Source organism: Anoplolepis gracilipes, chromosome 7, assembly GCF_047496725.1.
Source record: "Anoplolepis gracilipes chromosome 7, ASM4749672v1, whole genome shotgun sequence".
Taxonomy (NCBI): Eukaryota; Metazoa; Arthropoda; class Insecta; order Hymenoptera; family Formicidae; genus Anoplolepis; species Anoplolepis gracilipes.
This window is the reverse complement of record NC_132976.1, coordinates 5,301,078-5,321,274: the sequence shown is the minus strand read 5'-3', so window position 1 is coordinate 5,321,274 and position 20,197 is coordinate 5,301,078. Positions and strand designations below refer to the sequence as shown.

Genomic DNA, 20,197 nt, shown 5'->3' with positions numbered 1-20,197 from the left:
TAATTGAATGCTGTTAAAAGCTATAATTATGCATATCTCAATTAAATCACAATTGTTTTCTAAAGCTGTCAAATTAATAACAGACTCATTGTGTGAAAATAAACTGAGAAAGAAGAGAATAAGTGAGGGAGTAAGTGAGAATGTATCACTCTTATACTTGCAAAATCGCGCATAAAATTATTGATTTTCAAATTATTTTAATCTTAATAAAAATTTTATTGGAAAATAAGACATTTGTTTAAAGAAGTATCGACGAAACAATATTAAAAATAGCTAATTGTGCTATTGCGTGCGTGTAACGGAAAAGATTCCAAGTCTGTGCACTAACGCCCTCTCAGTAAGTCTGTGGTTAAAATAAGAATTATTTGATTAAAGCACACGTACATATGGTAACAAAAGAAATACAGGCATCTATAAAATAGATATAAATGTAAGTCGTACAAATAATATACATATACATATATATACAAAAATATATATGTATATAATTATGAATATATATTAATTTATAATTATATACATATATATTTTTGTACATTTTTATATATTACTATTATTATATATTAATTTATATTATTAAATTTTATATTATATAGTTTTGAGAAAATTTTTTTCTAAAATAAAGGTGTTTTTTATTTTAAAAAATGGGGAAAAATTTTTAAGTAGTAGAAAATTAAGAACATTGTAGGTGAGAAAAGTGAGAAACATCTATATACAATTCAAATTCGATATATTATTTTTATACATCTTGAGACATGTACGTCGTTGTTTTTCTTGTCGATCATATTATAATTATTGATAATATTTATAATAACAATCTAAACAGTCACATACTCTTATATTCCTATAGATCTTAAATAATTTTTTTTATTTTACATACGGATTCTTTTTTTTTTTCTATTCTATAATCAATCGACGCTCACGTCTGTAAAGAACAAACGGTATTTAGTTTAGTTTCCTATAAAGCTCCATCGTCAAAGATTTTTTCAAAATGTTTCAATACTTATACAAAGAAAAAAAATGAAAACTTTACCAAAAACAATATATAGTAAATTGTATCTTTTTACATTTTAATAAAAAAATGAATTAAATACAATTCACAAATTTAATAGATTCTCTCTCACTCAAAAGTTTGAATAATTATAACACAAATGTAAAAGACATAATAAAAATCATGTGTAATTGCTGCATATCGCTAATATTTAAAAAATAAGTAATAATAAATAATACATACATTACGAGTACTAGTCTTGAAAAAAATTGCATATTATAATATTGATTGTCAGAAATAACAAATATATGATGTGACAAGTTACAACTGGGATCAATTTCTCGTACAAAAAGAATTTAATCATATAAAAAAAATTAAATTTTTCTGCGTAAAGTTTTATCTTTCAGAGAAATTTTATTTTAAAAATTGAATATTTAATAAATTGAAAAATTAATAACTATTAAGAAAGTACATTTTACTCGTATTTTATATTATTCTTTTCTTCTGTATACGAAGATAATATCGTATGACAGATAATATTCCACGCGTATTTTCTGACAACGGGACGGTGTGTGTGTAGAATTTATTTAATTTATATAAAAGAGATAAAATATATTTTTTTTTATTTCACACATGCAAATAAGTTTTTGAAAAAAGAAAATAATCAACAACTTTGACGTCGTAACATAAATTTATCTCGATATTCAGGTAGTGTATTTTTATACACGACATAATGATACATATGTACATAGATAGATCTGTACTATATGTTTTTGTATATAATTTATGTACATGTGGTATATGTATCGCGTGTATTGGTATGCACATACCTTCTTTTAAAATTTTTTGCGTTGTATATTATTTTAATTGAAAAATGAAATAAATTAAATGTATTCCACACATTAATCACCTAAATTATTTTCCTTGGATATTGTAAATGTATTTATATTATGTACAGTATAATTATCTGTCCTGGAGATCACATAGAATCATTATAGCATATCATTAAAAAATCATCATTCGCATCTATAAAGGAATTATCTGAATTATTAAAATCATTACTGTATAAGGTCCGGCAAAATTGTAACGCAGTGATCTATGCAAAGAAGGACATAATAATTTTTTTATATAATTATATAATTATTTTTTATAATAAAACCTCCCCTCTTATACTTCCTGTTAATTCTGCCATATTTATTTTATTAACGTGACTAGTGGATATTATAAGATTAATGCAAAAGATTTGTCGCTTTTTTATTTTACATATATATATATATATATATATATATATATATATATATATATATATATATTATTCCAAATACAGTTATTAATTTCTGATAGATAAATAAAGATGACATAATATTTCTGTGAAAGAAAATCTTTTTTCTAAATGAAAAACCTGTATTAAAACCAATAATATATTTTTGTTTTGATTACTAAAAATTACTTGAAACTATACACAAAAATCATATTCCACGAGAAAATCCATAATATAATTTTGTTTTTAATTTTACTTGAGAAATATGACAAATCTGTTGCAGCAACCTAATAATCAATTTGCACTATTAACAAATTTTGAAGCAACTACCAAAATACAAAACATTCCTCTAAGAAATCATAATTTTCATTGATTTCAAAACATTGCAAATTTCTAATAATGAACATCATTTAATATAATTTCATATAATTTTCAAAGTGGAAATAAGTCAGATTATGTGGTAATTAAAACTACTTTGCACATCACAACATATTTCAAAAATTTTGTGCCGTACGAAATATTTCAAAAAATATTATGCTGTCATAAACGTAATACATCGATATATATATAAAGAAACAATTACATTATATACAATTACAGAATGTCTTATTTAATTTTATTACTTGATCAACTTCTAAAACAATGCATATTAGATTAAAATTCGTCTAATAAAAATTGCACGGTACAAAAGGAAAATGTGGAATGTTCTGTATATTCCTTGATACTCTTATACGCAAATAATATTTTTATTCTACGATGCTTCTTGTGAAACAAAACAATTTTTTTTTTTTTTTATGAAATATTTTCTGCAAATTCTCGTTGCAGAGGAAATATTCCAAACAATAGAGAATATCTTTATATTTAAACTATGCTGAACTAGTAAATACAGAAGGATACGTATGGCACTCTCGATTGGCCTGTGCATTCTACATTTCCTCGAATGCTGGCCGAATTAAAGATATGTTTAGTCTCTAAAGACACTCATCAGAAATACAGCTTCCTCTTTTTATTTGGCATCGCATTACGATAAGCTTCGATTCGAGCCATATAATCTTCACTATTGTCGATGATATGTACCCGGATTTTGTTCCCCTCGATTCTTGTAGGTTCACTTCCGATCGCCCCATCCGGCGCTATTGTAAAACCAAGATGAAGTGCCTTCGTCTCTCGTTTTGCTCCATGAATTGTCAAGGCTGCTACCTCCGCTGTCCTAACGATGCAATATTGATTCTTTTGCATTACACTATTCTTAAAGTAACCTTTTTGCTCCATTTTAATGGAACGCAATCATATCAGGGTATCTAGTGTCTACTCCCTGGGAAAACATGGAAAACCATGGAATATTCAGGGATTTCTTCTGTATCTGGAAAATTAGGGAAGTCTCATGGAATTTTATTAGGATTTAGGGAATTTTTTCGAAAATTCTGTTTTTGATAATTTTGTTTTTCATCTTGTAAATAGTCAGCTGCGTATGTGAAACTGGCATCTCATTTTGTAGAAACTCATTAATCGTTGAGTTTTGGCATTATTTTTGATAGTTTTAGAGTTCTTGATAAGATTAAACAAATAATTCCAACTATAAAACAAAAAAAAATGGCTCGAGACAAACTTATAGTGAAATGTCAAATTCACTGTTTCTTGCTTTGTTCGTTGACAATTTTTTTAGCATTTCTTATCAGATTTTAAGCGTTTGAAAATTCTATGATTTTACAAAAAGTTCTATATGTAAAAATTATTAAAATATTAATTAAACAATTAAATTGTTTGAGATATCGGACATATAAGTATTAAGGCGCTCATATCTTCGCTCATCGTCTATAATAAATTAATTATGCCTATATATATATATATATAGAAGGCGTCATTAATGCCTTTATAAATGAATTTATGCACATATCAATACATTTATATATTTTGTATATACATACATATAAGGAAAATATACATATGTGTTCCAATATGTGCATAAATTTATGTGTAAGGCATTAATGACCCTTTCTGTACAAAGTATGAAAATGATAAATCATATATTTTTTCTATTGTTTTTTAATAATTGTGTATTTTGTTTATGCATTAAAATATTTGAATAATTGCGATTTTCCTTGGTAAAACATAATGCTCATATATTAGTATATTCCACGATTACAAATGTTATATTAAAGTCTAATAAAAAATGCTTAAAAAATCGTCGACAGATAAAGTGAGACAACGTGAACTTGGCGTGTCAGTTTGTCCCGTATATGTATATTTTTTTCCTTTTTGTTTTGTTTACCTACTTAATATTTTAACATAATATTGAATATGAAGTACATACATACGCTTTATAACTTTTAAAGATAAAGAAATGATTTTATATAAATGAAAAATTATCTTATGAAAGTTATTTTTAGTACATTTATAAATCTAACATTGAAACTTAAGAGACTCTGTGTTTTTCCTTCATATAAATAAAATAAATAAACAAACATTAGAAAATGCATGTAATAAAAAAATTTATTTTAGAGAAAGTTGTATTAAAAAATTTTGAAAATATTTTTTTTACTTGGAAGTTTGAACAAAAATACCTGGGAAATCAGGGAATTTTTTAACGAGATTTGAGTAGACACCTTGCACATGTACATTTGCGCAAAAAAATTTACAGAGATAAAGATAGAACTATTTTATACTTACCACAACGTTTAACTGATGCGAAGCGGGCGAGAGGTAATCCATATTGGTATAGTAGGACGAATAATTTTGATAGCATTGCTGCTGAGAAGCGGTTGTTGTCCACGCTAACCGTTGATGGTCACCTGGAAATCCACCGCTCTCCGTCACTGCTGGACTCCAAATACTACTGCTACCACCGCCGCTGCTGTACACGGTACCGCCTAACTGTTAAAAAATAAAACAATAAGCGTATAAACGAATATTCCGGAAATAAATATTTCCAAAATATTAGTTAAATGTTCTGAAAATATTAAATTGGCTAAAATAAACTTGCTAAGATAAAAACACTAAAAACATTACTACAACCTGTCGACTTACGCTCGGTGGAGTCGTACTAGCCGCTAATAGTAAACTAGTAGCATTTCCCGCGGGTTTATACTGCGGCGAATCCCTTAGAAGTGCCGGAGAACTTGCCGCTGAGCCGCCAGTGCCTCCGCTCCTGAGTACAGAAATGCAATGATATATGCATACATCTATTCTATAGTACATTCATGCAACCATCGATCGCGTCATATTATTAATATCTCGGATTTTATAAGTTTAATTTTTATATGTAAAAAAATATACATCTCTTGCGCGACACAATCATCTCAATAATATCTGTAACGTACAGTTTATTACAATTGAAATATTAATTTTAATTTTATTAATTAAAGTAGGCTAATTGTGTTGGCGATTATCTCGTACGGACATGAAATAATAGTTGTTAGTACGATTATAGATATACATGAGCATATACTAAATACGTGATATTTTATTAAGATCAAGATATTTACAAGGGCGTAGTAGCAGGTACCGCGGCGGCGGGCGTGGGCGTGGTAGCAATTGAAGGACTTTTTCCAGAGGGTGGATTGCTAGCCGGACTCCCCGAGGGTTTCTTCGATCTCGGCGCCTTATCTTGCTGCTGTTGCTGCTGCTTCTGCTGTTGTCGACATTTAGCCCTCCGATTTTTGAACCACACCTGTAGACACATACGAATTATCCGGTTGTGCGATTACGTAATTAGAGACGCTCCTGCACAAATGCTGCATATATCATAAAAAAATAATAATAAGTTGCGCGTCTGTCGCGAAATGAATCGGACGTCATTTTCACGTTTCAGCGATGCGTAAATGTGATTTGGAACGAATCAGAACTCTCGCAAAGCTGGCGTAATAACCAATTACAAGGGAATGCCGGACTGGCACAACTATCAATTACCAATCAAGCTGACTGTAGCAACGCGAACGAAAACGCGTACGCATATCGGACGTGCTCGCTACCAGGCTGTCGTTAATGCAACAGAATTACGAAACCGATTGGAGTATAGGTCGTCCAACACACACACCGAGCAACTTCTCTGAATAGAATAAGCCGATTTCGCGTACCAACGGGCTCGCTCCGGTTTGTGTTCAAAGTGTCCACTGGTTTTGCACGAACACCTTGTAATGAAGTTGCTAATTATGCTTATATAGATTAAAAAGCGTTTCCTCCGCTGGTGCTCGAATGGCACAGATTACTATTCCATCAATTTCTGTAATTTTTTTTAACAGACCTCGTCGCGCAAGCATTGCGGTAACATTTTTCATAATTTATTTCAGTAAATATTAAAATATGTTCTCTCGTTTTTAATAGAAAAAAATTTCATAAATAAATTTTTGGAGATATATTTTGCGAATTAGATTTAATTACTGATATACATAAAAAAAATAATGCGTTTTCTCTCGCAGTTCGTTTGTTCTCTGAAACTTCTCTTGTACATAGAAACGATATGGGGGATGTAGGGAGGGACGAAGCAAGTGGAAAGAGGTAAAGAGAGAAATGCGACAAAAAGAGAGAGAGAGTGAAACTTGGAGAAGCCTCGCGATCGATGTTAGAAGCGGAGAGGTGAGCTTGAGTTTCTACGGATTTTCTGGGGGACGACACCAGCTCGCGTTCTTCCATCAGAGTCCGGTGTATGTATCGTTGTAACGTAAATTCTTCGCTTTCAAGAAATAGTATTTTTATCACGACTGGATTATATTCTACGTCGGTATTGAGACATCAACGTTTGATATAATATTTAATAAAATAAAATCTTATAATAGCATATAGTTACGATATGTCAACATTTTTCTTTATTCTCGAATCGTTATATCAAATAAAAGACTTTCTCCACGTTTGATATTTTTAGATATTTAACTCGATTCGTCTTTTTTCTTGTGATATATTTTTATTACCTCTTAGTTCACTTATAAATTTATTGATTACTGATTAATAAATCTTGCAATATTAAACAATTTGGATGTAAAAAATGTGCTTATTTATTATATTAAGTAAAAGGTTTCTTTTCTAAAAAAGACGATGTTAAAATATGCGATCATATTGAAATGATATCGCATTGACTCGTGAGAAAACCAGCTTTGGTGTAGCTACAATGAACACGGAGACGCCCGCGGTTGAAAAGTCATGCAGGGGTCCGAAAACGATGATCGTGAGTAGAGCAGTCTCTAGTTTTGCAGTGGTCCGACGAACGTGACGGAAGACTATAAGCATGTTGGGCCCATTCATCCCGTTTACACGGTCATAGCCAGGTGTGTTGGACGGCAATTGCGGATGCGAAGCGCCCTTTCCGGCCGTGATGAGGGTGGGATATGCACGAACACGTTCTCGGACCTTGTGGACGTCGACATCGGTACGGCCAGAAGGCACGGTGTCAGTCGAGCAACATCGACATATCGATTCCGAAATTGACATCATTCATGTAGGTTTTCGCGGTATTGTTGCAGAAAAAAATATTCTTTTGACCGCGCGCTATTGAGTAAAAATACCAATGGAGCATCGTTTGCGATTTTATGTGACTGGAGAGCAAATAAATTTTTTTCTTTTCTATAGCATTGCAGAACGCAATGCCTGAAATAGACACAATAAACGTTTGATGCTCTGCATTTCTTTTTATGCTTTTAAATCTTATGCTAATTGCACGCTTTATAATATTGTTCTTTGACTTTTATTAGCTCTTTTTTCTCTTGTTATTATATAATTTTAATATAACTATATCAAATAATACGTAAAATACTTTGTACACATTGTTGAAAAGAATATTAAGTATGTCATGAATTTTCAATTATATTAAATCTTAACACAGGCTAATAGTTTATCTTCAAATAAAAAGATTGTAGAAATATCATATATAAATTTAATTTATTAGATGAAATTATTATTTTAAATCTTATCGTCATTAAAAGGAGATATTAATAGCAGATTTGAAGAATTCTTGTAGGTACTTGAACGCGTAATTTAATTAACTCTAACGTAAGAACACACATATAGAAGAGAATCGATGCTGTCCGTACTGTCAACGTGCCGACAGTGCATAACCCTCGGTAATCAGATACTCTTGCACCCCTCGTAGACATGCCACATTTTTTTACTGCAGTGCAGAAACTTTCTACACTATATTCAAAAGTTATTTTCTATGTATTGCGCAGAAATAATTTAAGGTATTAATTTAATATTACAAATAAAATGGGAGAGATATTAAATGATTACATGGTTCTTTTTAATACATATGTGATAATTGTGCATATTAATTGAAGATTCTTTAGTAAAGCATAACCAAAAATGAAATTGCTGTCAACAATATTAATAATTTCTTACCTGCACTCGCGATTCTGGTAAATTGATTTTCATTGCCACTTCCTCGCGCATAAAAATATCAGGATATTTCGTTTTTGAAAAAAGTCCCTCTAAGACATCCAACTGCGCTCGTGTAAACGTCGTCCTCTCCCGCCGTTGCTTCCTCGGATTGCCTTTAATGTAGAATTTTTAATACAATAGAATATCATAGCAGTTTTTCTCTTTTTATTTATATTTTTTTCTCAATATACTTGAAATATGCATTAAATTAATATATTATATAAAAAGACTTAAAAAATAACAAAATTAAACCGCTTTGTATTCGGACACAAGTGCTTTGAACCAATGATTGGTGTTCGGAAAGGATTGTTCTTTTAAATTTCTAATTTGTAATTCAAACTTGTACGGCATAATATTGAGAATGTTTATAATAAATGAGCGAGAGAGAGAGAGAACGTATGTGTGTGAAATATAGTATATAATATTATATATTTATAATATGTTATAGATCAACTCTCTCTTTCTTTCTCTCTCTCTCTCTCTCTCTCTCTCTCTCTCTCTCTATATATATATATATATATATATATATATATATATATATATATATTTAACTATAGTTAAATCATTATTGGTTATAACCAATAATGATTAATATAATAAATAAAATATCTAAATTTATTATTATTAATAATTAAATAACAACTACAATAATTATTAATAACTTAATAATAACAGTAATAATGTTTTCACGAGTCGGAAATAACTTTAATAAAAAATTCAAAAGCTTTTATATTAGCACGAATAGCATAAATAATTTAGTATTATGTCATTATATTTACTAACACTTTTGCGTTTGGACAATTGCTCTTCAATTACAGTATTGCAATATTTATGATAATGACTTTCCCGCGTTTTTAGCGCATCACTATATAAAAGATCCGCCAACCTTTGTCACGCTCTAATATTTCATCTTCGATACAAATATACATATATAGAATTCATAAACGAAAAAGTTATTTCCGACTTGACTTAGTAGAACTAATAAAACAATATGATGGGCACTCACAGTAGTAGGACTCACCGGCGGTTGTACAACCGGGATAGCCGATGGTAGAGTGTAACGCGTCTATCGACGGCATGCTAAGCGCACTCATATAGGGTGCCGTCTTGAGGGCACCATAGGGGCCCGCGGCGGACGCGCCGAACGCCGCGGGCCCGAAGAGCTCGGAGGCCGAGGTGGTGGAGGCGGCGAGGCCCCCGAGATCGGTGGCGCCGGCGCCCCCGCTGCAGCCGGAAGTACCTCCGAGGCTGTTCGGCCACATCACCACCCCCTCGGCCCCCAGCACGACCACCCCTCCGCCGCGGTCTTCCTAAACAGACGTCCTCGACGTCCAAGTTAAGTGTTCTGCCTGAAAAAAAGATGACGGAAAAATAGAATCAGCGTTGCATAATATTATGTAAAAAGTTTGAAAAATCGGCTAATTGAGAATTTGTTTTATTCAAAGAAAAATGTATTTATTTCACACACATGTGGTTGGCTTATACTATCATTAAAAAATTCAATATTAAAATTAAACCGTAATTTATGAAAAATATATGAGATATAAAAAAATTAATTATATCTATGTACATCTAAGAAAGTATTAAAAATATCAATTTGTAAGAGTTGTGCATATACGTGTGTATAATATATTTTTTATTAAGTCTTCAGTAATTTTATTATTTTTTTTGTTACAGACAAGCAGATCATGATTCGACTTTGAACATCGTGCATCTCTCACGTCTCTTTACAAAATTGGTGACAATCTTGTATTTGTCTCTGCCGTTTTCGAGTAGCTCGCTTCGCTGATCGTCAAAGAGAAAATAATCGGTACTTTAAACAAATACCAATCGATCGTGGTCGCCCGACATGAAAATAAGAATGACGCGATCGACAGCTGTGCGCGGAGGATAATCCGAAGAAGGTGCAACAAGACTCCGGCTATATCCTCCTTCTCAAGGAGGCCAATTTAATTCCGAAAATGTCGGCCCGAAAACCGAGAACGACGAACGTCCGACCCTGAAGACGTGCAACACGCTCGCAGTCTTTCCGTCGCGCTCTTAGCCGCTTAAGTCGCGGGTTTTATCCTCTCCGGTTACAAAGTCAGAAACGGCTATCGCTCTCTCTCCCGGCTTCTTATATCATCACGGACAATGCAGCTTCCCCGGTGGTAGTGACTTGTTAATTTGTTTGCCGTCACGTTTATTACAACTGCGCCGTGCACATCTGCGATATAGCCAAACAGCGATGAAACGTGTATTGTTTCCTGCCTGCCGGATGTCACCGTCCACATGTCTCGGATTAAGGGATGCTAATCGGTAAGTAATTAACATCCGCAGCATAAGAACAATCGGATGACGACAGAGTTGCGAGCGTCATGATGTGAGTGTGTCCCCGAATTAATAATTTTTATTGAATGCAAGATGTAGGACACATAGTCGGTTCAAAATTCTTCATTGCTTTTACCGCTTTACTAATGGATACATTATATCGTTGATTATAATTATTTATATTTAATTATTAGATTAAAAATCATTGTTGATACAAATTAAAATCTTTGTGGCGCTGACTTTTATACATATATAGTAAAATGCATGGCGCAATTTAAACTGTTTAAATTAAACCGAGATAAATTAAAGATAAAATAGAATTTTTAATACTTCTACGTATGATACTTGTGATTTGAAAGAAAAATGCACGGCTGATTCAACTAACTAACTACTTTCGAAATTTTACACTAGCGAGCTTTCTTTAATAATGTATTGTTCCATGTCCTCTTTTAAGAGAATGCTGGAGGGTTCCTTTTTTGCGTAATTTTTTCTATTTTTATCATAAAATTGCAACATATTCCAAATTTGTTGCTGTATGTACTTTAACTTTGAAATCTCTTGGTTCAACTAAGAAAAACATTTTGGTGCATAAACAAAAAAAATCGTTTGATGTTTTTCCGAAAAAAAAATACTCCGACATTCTCTTAACTGTGCGCTATATTACTAGATTTCAATGAATAGAGTCCTGTCATGTACAAAAGACCCTTTCAGAGTAATAAAACTATCGCAGCGTGAGTCTTTTTGCACAAATATGGACGAAACACTCACATTCACCCTCGTAACGTATGTTGTATTGCATCCTATTGCGTTCGCAATTGAAATTTATACTAGTCAACTTTACTATTGAAATTTGTTATGCGCTGCAATTTAAATACCGAGCGCGTAATATGTACGATAAGTGGCTTTATGATATATCGAATCGACATACTCTGACGATATAAATATATTCACTGTTACTCATAAATAAATATCACGAATTTGCGAAGTAAAAAATATTTTAATTTCACGAATTAAAATGTTAAAAAAATTTGTCATCGTATAGAAGATTAAAATTATTTACTTTCCGCGTTTAATATTTTAATATGAATAAAGTTTTGTATATTGATAAAAAAATGCTTCTATTTCTGAAATATATACATATAGAGCGCTTCATAAATGAGATCGCTCGATGAAATTACGTGTACTTAATATCGTAGATGTAAAAGGCGAGCTTACACTGTGTGTGTATTACGTTCTAATATTACGTCTCATTACGCTCGCGCAAATTTTCTCCGATCTCCGGAACTGGAATGAAGTTGCACGCGGTGAAAAAGAGAATCCATAAAGTATACACTACCCCGTGACGTCCGCTTTTCGTCTCTCGACTATATTAAAATTTCGCCCGCTATGAAAGGGAGGGTGAAGAGAACGAAGAAAGGCTGGCTATTCTCCCGGGTCCTCCTGAGATCAGTCAGGCGCGAATTTCCACTTTTGTGCACTTACGCACCTCGCGCCGGCCACAAAGCACTTGTTACATGCCACCCAGCATGGGCAAAAAACGTCGAAAACAACTGTCACTTTTGAAAACTTTTTAACGACGACGCACAACGTGAGCTGTTTCTTTTCATTTCAGCACAATAAAGATTTCCTTTTGTTAACATTTTTTTCATCGAATTATTGATCAATTTATCGCTACGCAGAATCACAAAAATATTAAATATATAGGTATTTATATTTTTCTATCATTAAATTCAATACAATCGTAGTAATTCGAAAATTTCAATTAATTCGTCGAAAATAAATGGAGATGTATTGTTGACAAAGCGCGTTTATTTACACTTGCGTCATATTAAATCGTGTCGCGAGAGAAAAACAGGGAAAGAAACAGAATGCGAAAAAGAGAGGGATACTTGATGGTCCTCGTGTTGCGGTAGCCAGAAGTCTTTTTATCTTTGTGCACTTTGGCGCACGGGACAATGCACTTGTTACAGACCGCCAAGTGTGGACAAAATGCCCAGCCCGCCACTCGATTGGCCCTCGAGGACACTCGAGTAGTCTACGACTCTGTGGAGAGGCCGGGAGAAACCGTAGGACTAGAGAAAGATAGCTAGGGTGCCTTTTACACCCCCGCGCATTCCCCCGACGCCCTTTCCCGACGAATCGATCTCCCGCTGCAACGAGTCACCCCCACCCTCGCCCCCTTCGACTGTTCGGCCCTAGTGCAAACACTTTGCGTTACCAATCGACAGATATATATACCGGCATGCCGTCCCTAATGACTGTTAAATCCCCATTATTACGTTCCGCGTGTGTTCTACACGAGAGGGAGAGAGAGAGATAGAGGTTTACCCTCTCATCGGCCGAAGAATTCGATTTACGAACGTCCAGCAGATCGTATCTGTTCGGATCAGTTAAGCCAACGGGGCGCACGTGCAGCGGATACGCGTTTCGCTGTTGCATCTTGAATTCGCGGCCAATTCCTATAGTGACAAATCCGAGAGTTTCAGATTCTGTCAACCTGCCATGATGCATTAATTCTGCATGACTGAAATTTTATTCATAATCTAAGATTTGTTTCCGATTTCTGCATACGCCGCGATGTGTTATTTCTGCATGACTCGAGTTTTTTTTTTACATACAATTTATAAACGTAAATAAATGATGTGTGCTCGGTTCGATGAGAACTTTGGATTGAAACTTCTTAGCGCTATTCGAGTTTTCAATTTGCGCAGTAATAATTCGCGAGGGAAAATTATAAGGCGAAGAGAGAAACTCGCGCGGGGATGCGGTCGCGATAAGACGCATACCTCGAAAACAAGTCGCAGCATCCGGGATTCATCCGCGGGGAATATGCAACGTCGTTTCTGCATTAGGTAGCGCGGTTTGCGGCTTCGGTACATCCGGCGGTACACGAAGAACGACACACTGCCGGAGCTATCCCAGAAAGTTAAGTCGTGGCCGCATTGTTTCCAGGAGTATTTGCACACAACCGCATTGTTCCTGAAGAGCCTGTTCCGTAGCTCCACAATGAACGTATATACGTACGTATGTTGCGTGAAGCGCAGCCGTCCGCGAGTACCGCGAGGAAAGCCAAAAGGTACTTGTGAAACGAGCGAGGCATTAACTGACTTTAGCAACGATTTTTCAAGACCTGCGTCAGTGCTCGAATACTTATTTATTCAAATACGCATACGCGTTTCCTTCATGATAGTTTTGCAATAATCTTTATGTCTTTAATCTTCAAGTATTTTTTCTCTTTTCTTCTACTTTTTGAGTTTTTATTCTCTTTGAGGTGATTTTAATATTCTCGATTAGCGATAGTAATATAATATGTAATAAAATTTATATTTTTGATGCGCGAGATACCATAATGGCAGAATGACAAATTACGATTTGCCTTAGCGGAAATATTTGTAATGCTTGGCTTGCTCAAAGGACGAAAGAAACTTTCTCTCATTATTGGATAATAAAGTCATAATTAATTCAATTACCTAACGTTAACGACACCGTCCACTCGCGGCTGCGTCGAGTTTGATCCACGTCGTCGGGTGCAGCATCTCGCGAAATAATTACCTCGGCATCAAGCTTGAACTTTTTCACAGAAAGGCGGTTTTATGTCACGGAGTCGCACACACACACACACACACACACACACACACACATTCTTTATGTACCCGGGATTGTAGTAGGATACCTCTGTCAAGCAGCCGCGTGCACCAGCGTAGCCATGCGCACGGAGTCGTGCACGAGGAAGCGTTTCTACCAAGCAGAGTCGCATTGAATGCAATCTTAGCCCCGGGTATTCGGGCGTTTGTTGCGCGTTCATTGAGCGTAAAACTTAATTCCCGTAGAAATTCCACGAGGTATATACACGACGAGGTATACCTCTGCCCCGGGCTTGTTCTCCGCTAGTTAGTCTTTATACCCGACCGGCAAAAAAGGAGATGCCAATGGGGGTTGCTCCCCGCCGCCCGTCGACGGGGATGAGCCTCCTTCGTTTCGTCGTCTCCCTCCTCCCCCTCTCGCCTCCACCTGCCTCCATTCCGCTTCGTGCTCCTTTATGTTCCGCCCTGACGGACGGTGGAACTTACTGATTCCTCGGAGCCAATTTCGAGGAGGTTTTGTTCCCTCGAGCCGTTCACGGTTCTATGGTGGCCACGTCAATCCTCCCATCGAAGGTACGGCGCGACATTGGGACCCGTTCGCACGTGATAACATCGACCAGGGATTCCGAGAGACTTGATACTTCGAGATGCCGGAGCCGAGATTGAATTCGTGGCAGCAAATCAAGAACGAGGACTATGGCGTCTTTAAAATCTTCGTTTAAAAGGGCGGGGCCTTTTATATAATCGATATAATAGCCGATATTCTAGTTTATGCGAATTTAATATCGAGTCTAAAATTTAATTTAAAGTTTAAATAAATGCACACACACATGACATTTTTATAATAAAATTCATCACTCGATTGTACTATATTCCATCAATGTTAGATTAGATTACGTGAAACAAACAAAAATTATTTGTTAACAAAAGATAGGCTTTGCATGTAGACTGCCTATCGTGGAAGCCTTCGAAACACTATTCAACTATGTTGTTCGGCTTCGGTATATTTTTTTCAGCATTGAAGTAACAGCATATAATTGAAAAGCACACGCATATCGAGATTTAGGTTGTTACTTTTCATAAAGTTATCTTTAATCGTAAAACATTGACGCGTAAGATGATAATATGCAATCTTTTATACTTTATTTCTAAGACCATTTCTCAGAAAATTGCGAGTAAATTATCGGCTTCGACATTATTCAAAACTTTTTTCTTCTATCTTATATAAAATTAACTTTACTGAAAATAATTTATCATTTATGATTCACTCGTTCAATTCGTCATGTCCTTCTTGATGCGCACGGCTGTCGTTCACTTTATATTTATCGCGAAATATCTTCACATTCGCTTCGTCTCAATTCGATACGTATAATGTACGGACATTCACGATCGAGTTTCTTTTTGCACAAACAGTCAGCACAATTTTTAAACTTCCAGACAAGCAATAAATCGTCCTTTTATACACTACGATGTAAAGATGCCAAACGAATAAGATTCTTCCTTAATGATGACTCACTCATTCTTAAAATATTCTCTAATGCATTTACGTTTAAAATTCTCATAAAGTATTTTCTCACCTTAATTATAAATTAGGCTACGTTCCGAAACTGTTCTAAAAAAAAAAAAAAAAAAAAAAAAACAGCGTAAATGAGGATAAAACAGCCGAAGCGTATGAAAAAAACGAGAGTAATTCAATTTATTAAAATGTACTAGATATTAGGAAAAAAAGTTAAATTTAAATATTAATGGAATGCGCTTATTCATTTCGGTACAATTAAAAACTGCAGACATAAATGTAATTCAAACTTGCACTTTTCTTTTCCCGCCATTTAATACCTTATCGTTTACTCGCACGAAATGCAGATGAAGATAATTACATTACTAAAGAAAACATTAACGTTTCCTTTCAGTTTTGGAAATCAGACCTAATCAAAAACGCTCGAAAAGGTTTCGGAAGAGTCGTCGAATAAAATTTTCCTCGGAGAGGACGTTTCGGAACTTAACCTGGAACGGTGTAGAGATAAGAATTTTTTAAACATAATACCAAGTCCTTCTTCAATCTCACCAATCATTTGTATCTTAAAAACCGGTACTATTGTATAACTGTCATCATATGTTGTCACGTTTTTTAACAACAGTGTGCACTAAGGTCTTTCGCGAAGTCGCCATAGTCACTACTCTTTGTCTTCCACCGAAAAACACGCGTATTTCGTCTCAGAGTCGATCGGACCCCGCTCGTGACAAAATTTCCATTGGATTCGAAGATCGGCAAACGACTAGGATCGTCTTGCGTTGCCGCGGAGGACATGTGTAGACGACGATGACGACGACAACGACGACGACGACAAGGAGACGAAGGACCTCCTCGTGGAAGGCGGACCTTAACCGGGAGGGAGGAGGCGGCGGCAAGCCAAGAAGATTACGGTAAGCAGATTATTTCCGTGGAAATCCCGCTGGCCAACTCTCTCGGCACGCTACCACGTTGTAGCGCATTTCGGAACCGAAACTTCCCGCGAAATTGCAGGCGCGAACGGAAATAGTCGATGCTCGACGCAGCGCGCTACAAGATCTGCTCTGACAGCAGCCGTCGGACGTCGTAGATAAGATTATTGAAGGATCAAGCGCATCGTACAACGTAAAATAGATCCTGACGAGCGTCGTCGCGTAGCGACTTCGGAAAACCAGCGCGACAGCTGCCTCGGAGCTGCATTCTCATATGTATATGAAACGCGTACGTTTTCATATGAAAAATGTCAATATTCTGTCATTTAATTATTATAATCTTAATTAAATTGACAGATCACACTCATAAGTATAGTTGTCGATTATACGGTACATTACAGATAACATCGGTAATGTTAAAAGTAAGGCAGATGTAAGCCCATGGGATATGTTTATTTTTGCACAATAATCGATGTCACAGGTGCGTAAATTGCTGATAAAATCGGATTTACCGATTCAATTATTTATGTATATGTAGAAGAACGTGACAAATTCTCACAGAGATGGGAAAAACGTGGATTTCAATCTCTGTGACGATAACGTGTCTTGTACTCTGAACAAGCCCGGAATTTTTATCGGCTTGACTCTATTTTGGAATAACAGATATAATTTCTCTTTTTTTTTTTCATTAAAAAATACAGCATTGTGATTGGTGCAGAATTGTTAATCATACAAAATGTGAGAAAGCAGAATTTTTCTCTAACGGCAAAATCTCTTTTTTTTTTTTTTTTTTTTTGCGCATTGTACATTAGCTAATAATCCTGGATGCGGATTCAATTAATAACCCCTTCCGGCGAATACGGTATATTTCTTTTCGCGCGTAAATGTTAACGTCGCGTATTTCGTGGGTCCGTGCACACTTTTTTCCCCGCTACGCTCGCGAAATTCCCCTCGCTGTGCGGAATTTCGCACGGTTATTTCGAAACAAGTTCGTCCGCGAATTTATACATTCTCTCTTTGGTCGGATGAAAGCTTCCATGTACGCCTCGCCGATTAAATGTCGGCGTTTTCGAGGTATTCGCGCACCGCAGCGCCCGAATTCGGTTGATTCGCTCGGCCGGGATTCTCTCTGTCTCTTTTTTTTTCGTTTACCGCGGGAAGTAATCGCAGAGGATATCCGCAATCCGCAGAAATCATAAAAACCGTAGTCGAATTCGGTTGTGCGAGAAAGCCCGACATAGTCGAGAGCGATTATTAATCATGAGTATTTAGTAAGAAAGATGGCATTTTAAATGAGAAATGTAAACCGTTTTTAAATTATCGTAAATCATGCTCCTGTGAATTTATTTATCGCTGTGCAAATGTGTCTTGTATATATAATTGACACGAGATTTTCGGCTACCTTTCTCGAATAAAATATTTTGTCATATCGTTTCAAATATTTATACAAGCAAAGCTCGATCGACATAATACTCCTTCTCTCTCTTTTGTCATTGTTTTAACAATAAAAATAATTATTATTAAGTCTCAACTATTGTACGAACGTAGAGGAAGCCTTGTGGCTGTTACGAAACGAGTCGTTCGATCGATAGAAATGTCGTTAGTGATTCGCGATGAAGCGACATCAGCAGTGATAAGCGACATACTCGATCGTTATCTATGTAGAAACTTATGATCTGATGATTATTTAAAACAGAGAGAGAGAGAGAGAGAGAGAGAGAGAGAGAGAGAGAGAAATGTATATATCTTATATCATTACAATGCTACTTTTATTTGTAGTCCATAATATACAAGTATAGCAACTCTTTAACACAAAAGATTATGTAAAGGTAGAAATTGGGACCAAATCAAAATGGTAATAGATTCGGAAAGTTTTTCATATCTAGATTACTGTCTTGAGGGAAGACTGATGACAAGCTAAGAATATAATCAATGTTATCTTAGTAAAGGCACGCTTATCAAAATTCGTGGTCAACAAAATTAGGTTAATCTCCAACAAAAAGATGCGATCTTATTGATTAATATCGAACAATCGGAGCATCAAGTTGTGCAAATGGTTGAATAATATCTACGATACACGTGGAGAATGTAGGTCATCAGATGACATTCACGACGTGACAGACGATAAAATAACAAGAAGTATCGCGACGGGAAAAGCGAAAGGAAAGTGACATTAAAATGCGAGACGGGGCGAGCTGGTAAATGCAGAAAACGATATATAGACTCGGACGTCGACACGCGCTCGTCGAAAGGAACCTAACCTGGCGACGACTTGGCTTCTTCGACGACGATGACAATCGCCCCGACAATACCACGACACAACGGTATGCTCCGGTAACTGTGGTCTCTCTCTCCCGGAAACAGCGGGAGGAGATGTTGTACTCACCCACGAGCACCGCTCGTAATTGCCGGCGCCGCTGCTCCCGCGTCGATATTCCTCGTCTTGAGCCCGATTAATCCAGGCGAAGCCCCCGAACTCGCACTCCAACCCAACACACACCGTGGCCCGACGCGTAATACTCTGCCGGCGCGCTCCAATGTCAGAAAAGAGACGGGCTCTAGGTCGTTCGATCTCTCGGTACCGCGCACACCACTGTGAAACCGGCGCCCGCCACACGGCGTCTCGCCACACCACCGACGACCGACTCTTTGAACGAGCGCGACCGATAGCTCGTAGAATACGGATGTATACACGATAATGACTATTCTATTCCCTAATCCGTCGGAGTCGTCCACGGCGAGGTTCCTCTCTCTTTCTCCCTCTCTGTCTCGTACCCTCGCGCTTGCCCTTTCTTCTCTCTTCTCTCTCTCTCTCTCTCTCTCGCTCTTTCTCTTTCTCCTTCTCTCTTGTTCCCTCCCTTTATCCGCGTATGTCCATCCCTCTCCTCCTCTCTCTCTCTGTCTCACGGAATGTGGGACAGATGGACAGAGACGAGAGACAATCGAGACGAGAGACGAGAGACGACGACGGTCGGTAGAGAGACCAGCGCGAGAGCGGCTATTATAGCAGGAGGGCGTAGGAGAGCGCCCGGCTCAACTTTTCACGAGAACTTTAGTTGTTACGGATCGCTCTCTTGGTCGAGGGGTTATGCGCGAGGGGGACGCTCGTGCGCCGGCCACCGGCGGGGGAGGGACGCCGACGTCGAGAGCATGGGGAAGGGATGGGGTGCGCGACGCGGTCGCAAAATGACAGAGATATCGTCGCAACGGTACGAGAAAGACGAATGCGGAAGCGAGAGAAGG

General features: G+C 36.2%; 1 protein-coding gene across 5 annotated transcripts; it reads right to left on the bottom strand.

Moving 5' to 3' along the window:
* Positions 1-2,764: 2,764 nt before the first annotated feature.
* On the bottom strand, positions 2,765-19,724 carry Otd2 (uncharacterized protein LOC551357 homolog). Of its 5 annotated transcripts, none has more exons than XM_072895704.1 (7): positions 19,341-19,724; positions 9,640-9,967; positions 8,580-8,731; positions 5,738-5,922; positions 5,280-5,400; positions 4,923-5,126; positions 2,765-3,462 (listed from the first exon to the last, which is right to left on the bottom strand). In XM_072895704.1, the coding sequence occupies exons 2-7, from the start codon at positions 9,878-9,880 to the stop codon at positions 3,361-3,363; spliced, it is 1,005 nt and encodes a 334-aa protein (XP_072751805.1). In that variant the 5' UTR covers positions 9,881-9,967; positions 19,341-19,724; the 3' UTR covers positions 2,765-3,360. The 5 variants fall into 5 exon arrangements, with proteins under 5 accessions (XP_072751805.1, XP_072751802.1, XP_072751801.1 ...); XM_072895701.1 differs by having other exon boundaries at positions 9,625-9,967; positions 19,216-19,723; XM_072895700.1 differs by having other exon boundaries at positions 9,625-9,967; positions 19,341-19,723.
* Between the last annotated feature and the right edge of the window lie 473 nt (positions 19,725-20,197).

Bases quoted from the DNA above. Each gene is read 5' to 3' on its own strand.
- Otd2 (XM_072895701.1), bottom strand. From the start codon at position 9,880: ATGTGGCCGAACAGCCTCGGAGGTACTTCCGGCTGCAGCGGGGGCGCC. The intron at 8,732-9,624 runs GTGAGTGCCCAT...TCTACATTAAAG, and splicing joins CGCCGGTGAGTCCTACTACT to GCAATCCGAGGAAGCAACGG. The intron at 5,401-5,737 runs GTAAATATCTTG...TTCTGTACTCAG, and splicing joins GTACCTGCTACTACGCCCTT to GAGCGGAGGCACTGGCGGCT.